This window comes from Myotis brandtii, unplaced genomic scaffold (assembly GCF_000412655.1).
Source record: "Myotis brandtii unplaced genomic scaffold, ASM41265v1 scaffold14, whole genome shotgun sequence".
NCBI lineage: Eukaryota > Metazoa > Chordata > Mammalia > Chiroptera > Vespertilionidae > Myotis > Myotis brandtii.
In genome coordinates this window covers 1,872,281-1,878,222 of record NW_005354999.1, presented here as the reverse complement: position 1 = coordinate 1,878,222, position 5,942 = coordinate 1,872,281, and the positions used below count along the sequence as shown (strand labels likewise).

At 35.1% G+C, this 5,942-nt stretch overlaps 1 protein-coding gene across 1 annotated transcript in view; it reads right to left on the bottom strand.

The window, feature by feature from the left end:
• ANXA10 (annexin A10) overlaps window positions 1-1,397 on the bottom strand; it is a 44,509-nt gene extending 43,112 nt beyond the window's left edge. The window contains exon 1 of the mRNA XM_014535232.1: window positions 1,322-1,397. Within this exon, the coding sequence (XP_014390718.1) occupies window positions 1,322-1,361 (40 nt within the window). The 5' untranslated portion in view covers window positions 1,362-1,397. The remainder of the gene's footprint in view (window positions 1-1,321) is intronic.
• Window positions 1,398-5,942: the final 4,545 nt, after the last annotated feature.

Genomic DNA, 5,942 nt, shown 5'->3' with positions numbered 1-5,942 from the left:
TCCTCTGGCTTGCTAGAGTGGACACTGCACTTAAAACCAAAACTTCCTCAATTTCTTCAGCCTAAAACACTCACAAACAACAACAACAAAATGACAGTGGTCACAATGAATCCATATTATGTCCCTAAAATTAGAGTGGCAGGAAAATTGAAACTGGAGCAAAGAAAATTTTATTCAATGAATAGATTTCTCTGATCTACAGTTTTAAAGCAAAAAGTACTCTCCTGAATAAAAAGTTAATCCATAACTTTTTGTTATCTTATCTCTCTATTTTTTTCTAGTGACTGTTGATATTTTAAAAGGCAAACTCCTCAATCGACTTTAAAGAAGACATTTAAAGTCCTTTATTATTTTCCTATGGGGTTCTGCTAGTGAATAAAACACAAAGTGAATCCAGTTCTCATGAAGGTGACCTTGTCTTTAAAGTTAAGAGATTGCTTTCTTATGAAAGGCTGTGCATGTTTTATGCAAGCATTTTCTTTAATGTTGCCAATGTTTATCTTCATGCTCACCACAAGTCTTCTTAGGATAGCTATTGCTTAACGAAAATAGATGGATGTTTAACAGCACCATATCATATCTTAAAAATAAATCGTTTTTAAAGACCCCAACAATTTTCCTCCCTTCTCCATATATTTCTTTTCTAAACTTTAATTTCATTCATTGACCATCCATTTATTAATGACCTGCGCTCCAGACTCAAAGCTCTGGGAGCTCAGGGACCTAAGGGAGACAAAAGGGACACGTACAATGAGATTAGGGTGCCCAGGGTTCGACATCTCTGGTTGTGTTTGGAGTTCCCAAAGAACGATTCAAAGAGGAAGAGTCATTTGAGGAGATTCTTAAAGGAAAAAAATTTGGATGTAAATTAAACAGCATTCAAGGGAGGGGGTTATTGGGCCAGTTTATAGAGATGTGGAAAAGTACCTTCAATTGTGGTGATAGCAGGAAGTTTGGTTTAGCTAGAAGTAGAAGTAGCAAAAGAAACAGGCTAGAAAGAAAACAAGGGCAAAGAAGGATGTTTTATGCCAGAATGAGGTTTTTGGGGGGCTCGGGATTTCATTTAGTAGTTAGCGATGAGACATCTAAGGATTTAAGGCAAAAACATGTAAAGATCAGATTTGCAATTGAGTGACACAAACATCTTCACCATTATTGTCCTAGTCTATTATTTTTCTTCTTATTCTACTTCTTTGCCCAGATTTTAAAAAAGTGTTTGTCTTCTGTTAGACATCAGATATTTACACCCATATTACAGTCTTAAAATAAGGTAAAGCAAAAAGTAATTATTATAAAAGATGATAGAAATGGTCAGGCTTACCAAATCCTTGGAGCGCTCCCCCCAGCATTTGGGCATCCATGATGGGGTTGAAATTGGGAGCCGGGAAAATGGTTCCTTGCGCCTGGTGGGAAGAGTTCATGAGAAAGAGATTGCAGTAATTTGCACAAAAGATTTCAACATTTTTTCCAATAAATGAAAACAAAAGTACGTAAGTACATTCTACATGTAAGATGTACACATATATCTATAAGTAGAGTATAAGGAATACAGTCAATAATTTTGTAATAAATACATATGGTGCCAGATGGGTACTGGAAATACTGAAGGGGCCATTTTGTAAATATTAGAATGTCTAGTCACTATGCTATACACCTGAAACTAATACAAAATTATATTGAATGTAAATTATAATTGAAAAATTAAAAATACCTTTGAGGAAAAAAAAGTTAATTGTATGTTACTTGCAGAGAGCAAATTTGGTTGAATTTTAAAAATCTATTCTCTATTATTTGGTATCTGTTATTCATCTAGAAAATGTAGATCTTAGAAACAATAATAGGAAAATGTGATAATCAAATAAATATATATCTTTTTTCTTTAAAAATGCTCACCTGAGGCTATATTCATAGATTTTTAGAGAGAGGAGAGAGAGAGAAACATTGATGTGAGAGAGAAACATTGATTGGTTGCCTCTCACACCCACCCCAAACACCAACAGAATCTGCAACCCCGATTTATGCCCTCACAAGGAATAGAACCTGAAACCTTTTGGTGTACGGGATGATGTTCCAACCAACTGAACCACACTGGCCAGGGCAAATACATCTATACTAATAAAAGAGAAACATGCAAATTGGTGTCACTCCACTATGCCCACGAGCCAATCAGGATGAGTATGCAAATTAACCCAACAAAGATGGTTAATTTGCATATGCAGGCGCTGAGTGAAGACTGTAGAGGCTTGGCTTCTCCGCTGCAGCCAGAGTGGAGAAGCCTAGCCTCGCTGCTGCGGCCGGACCAAAGGCCTGGGTCCCGGGTGCCGGAGGAAAACCGGTGCTGGCAGCCAGGGGAAGGAAGGCCTATTGCGCAAATCTTTGTGCAACAGGCCTCTAGTATCTTCTTAATAAACAATAAGCATTTTAGGAATTGGATACTATTTCATAGAAACTGAAAAGAGAACTCTATTGGGGGTGTTTATGTTATATATATGAATTAGAATTGACACTTGCCACTACAGCTTTTTTTTATACATCAGGGCCCTGAAATATTGAAGAAAATTGAAATGCTTGAATTTAGATTATAGGATTCATAAAAATCTAGATGATGTAGTTAGGGTAGAGAATTTTTAGCTGAAGCTTGCAGCTGCAGAGGAAAACATGGAAACCTGACTGACATTTCATTTAAATTCTGTCTCTTGCCAATAATAAAATGGCAGAACATTTAAGTAAGGCTTTCAAACCACACGGTCTGTTATTTCAGACAGAGCCAGCCAGGACTAGGCACCATATGACCACACTCAGCTCACAAGAACCGTCAATCAAAATTTATTAAAGAAGGGGATCTCTCCCCTTGTTTGTTTTCAGTGTGCCCAGAAACATTGGAAAAAATGCCTTTCCACAGCAAACAGCTCTACTGGCCTTGAGAACTCAGGCATTTACCGAGCTCTTCCGCAGCGATAACATCTTAGCTGCAGAGGGAGGTTTCCTGTGCCCATTGTCTAATGGTAGAAAACTAATTAATTAATGAGAGGAAGACTGGACCATAATTTCTAGCCCCAGAAATATGCCAATACCAAGATATTTATGAAAAGGCTTTTGGAGGATTGTTCACTTGAGTTAAAACTAATAATTAAATTCAGGTTGAATTCCATTTGATTAATATTAACAAACCTGAATCTATTTGAAGTAGACTGGAACCATATAATAATTGTGATATGGCCATATTTTCATATTTATAAGTACGACCATGTTAATAAAATATGCTTCTTTTTTAAAAATGTATTTTTATTGTTGATAGTATTACAGATGTCTTCCATCCCCCCGCCCCCTCTTTACTCCTCTCCTCCCAGATCCTCCTCACCTCCCCAGGTCTTCACTAACCTTTTGCCCGTGTTCATGGACTATGCATATAAGTATGTAAGTTCTTTGGTTTATCTTTTCTTTTTTTAAAAAAATATATTTCTTTATTGATTTCAGAGAGGAAGGGAGAAGGAGAGAGAGAGAGAAACATCAATGATGAGAGAGAATCATTGATTGGCTGCCTTCTGCACGCCCCCTACTGGAGATCGAGCCTGCAACCCAGGCATGTGCCCTTGGCCAGAATTGAACCTGGGACCCTTCAGTCAGCAGGCTAATGCTCTATCCACTGAGCCAAACCAGCTAGGGCAAGTTTATCTCTTCTTATCCCCCCAACCCCACATCACGGTATGTCAGTCTATTCCACGCCTCCATGCTTCAGGTCTTATTTTGTTGGTCAAGTCATTTTGTGCATTAGATTCCACAAATAAGTGAGCTCCTGTGATATTTGTCTTTCCCAGATTGGCTCATTTTACTTAGCATAATAATTTTCCAGGTCCATCCATGCTGTCCCAAAGGGTAAGAGATCCCTCATTTTTACATCTGCATAGTATTCCATAGTGTAAATGTCTCACAGCTTTTTTTATCCATTCCTCTACTGATGGCCATTTGGGCTGTTTCCAAATCTTAGCTATTGTAAATAAAACTACTAAGAACATAGTGGTGAAATATTCTTCTTAAATGCCTGTATGGACAGATATATGTAATTAAAATAAGAGTATGGTATACACGTTATTTTGCTGTAGTGCATGCATGTACAAACTGAAGTCCAGTTTACTTCTAATATCTCAAGTTTATTGGAGATGATGTAGAAACTGAGTTTTCTTGAGCCACTCATCAATTCTAGAAGCTATTCATTAGGAGACAGGTTATTTGCTAACCTGTGTCATTATGTGAGACTCTATTAGAAAAATAGACTTTGGTTCTTTTTTATTTATTGAGTTTGGATAGCTGGTTGTAATGTAAATGCCTAGGTTGAGCTCTCTTCACCTAAAGTGTTTTCTTTTTAACCTATCATCCCAGAGGAATGTAAGATTTAATTTTTTGAAATAACAGCTATACCATTAAATGTGAAAATGATTTTCTTTTTTGCTATTTGTCACTGCCTTTTACTAAATCCTTTTTGTCTACGTAGTTCTTTCTCAGTTTTTTTCATTGGGAAAATTAGAGTTAGAAGACTTGTTTGGACAGATTTTGTGTGGACACTACTATTTATTGCCTTGGTGACCTTAACCTTGTTGAGTGCTCTCAGCCAAAGGGCTGTTTTAAAGTATAAAAGAGAAAATGTATTTGAAAGCAATGATGCTCCTGTGGAAATCATGTTCTTTCATGGGATCATGAGGAAAGCATTTCGTGGACCCACGTTCAGGAGATTGTGGTATGATAAGATGTATTCGGGTGGACATAGAAGGCTGCCCCAGGGTTTCCAATGTCCCATCCCCATCCATCCCACCATGGAAAAAGTCCAACCTGGTCTTCATCAAGGCCAAAACAAAGGCCAGTGTCCAAAGTTTCTTATTTTTATGCAGGTTTTTAACTTCATAATTTACTTTAAATATTAATTGATTTTAGCTATACATATTATAGCTCATTATATCCCCTGTCAATTTATTCAATTTTTCTTTCTAGAAAGTAAAAATGAGCAATTTATATGTATAATAGGTTGTGCTGCATACTATTGTTAGTTTTGCTAATGTAAATGCAATATATATACACAACTAATTAAAGGCAGAAGTGATGTTTTATCATAAAACTCTTAACAAAGTACCAAGGAATTTGGAGGAAAGAGATAATCTTCAAGTGAAAACTAGAGTTCAAGGGAAGGCTTCTTGAAGAGGTTTCATTTGAGGCAAAAATCTCATATTTGATTAACTTTCAATAAGTGGAAATGCATTACTTGGAAAAATAATATCTTCTGAGGTTCTACTTTATTTCCAAGATAGTTTTATGTGCTTACATTATTCATTTTTTTCATTATATCATATTTTTTTCCAGTGTAATTTTCTCATTAGGAATCCAAATAGTAACTAAATGCTTGGAATGAAGAGAACAAAATAAAACTATGAAATACAGTCTTATACATAATGGAAAAACTATATATCTTACTATATATTGTTATATATAATATTATATAGTACTAATAATGTTACATTTATATATAATGTTTCTAAGGAAAATGTTATATAAAATAAAGCTATTCATAATTAAACATAAAAACAGGCATTATAGATGCTAAATATTTTCAATGATAGAGTTTCTATCAACTTTGATTGTTTACACATATATTCTGTATTAGTCAGATATTTTAGAATTAATTGTCTAAAAATATAGAGAAAAACGGGAAATAAAAATGTTTCTTCTTCAGATTATCTTTCTCCAAATAAATAATAGACTATACATAAAGATGTTATTACATCTTTTAAAAATATTTTTAGAATTATGTTTAGAGATTATTTCCTTTAGATTAAATCTCTAAAAATCTCCTTTCACATCATGAAATAGTTCTCATTGAGAAATCCTATTCTAAAAGGTTTAACACCTTCCTCTGAGTGAAATGCCCACTGGATTTTGAATAATGTAGGCAA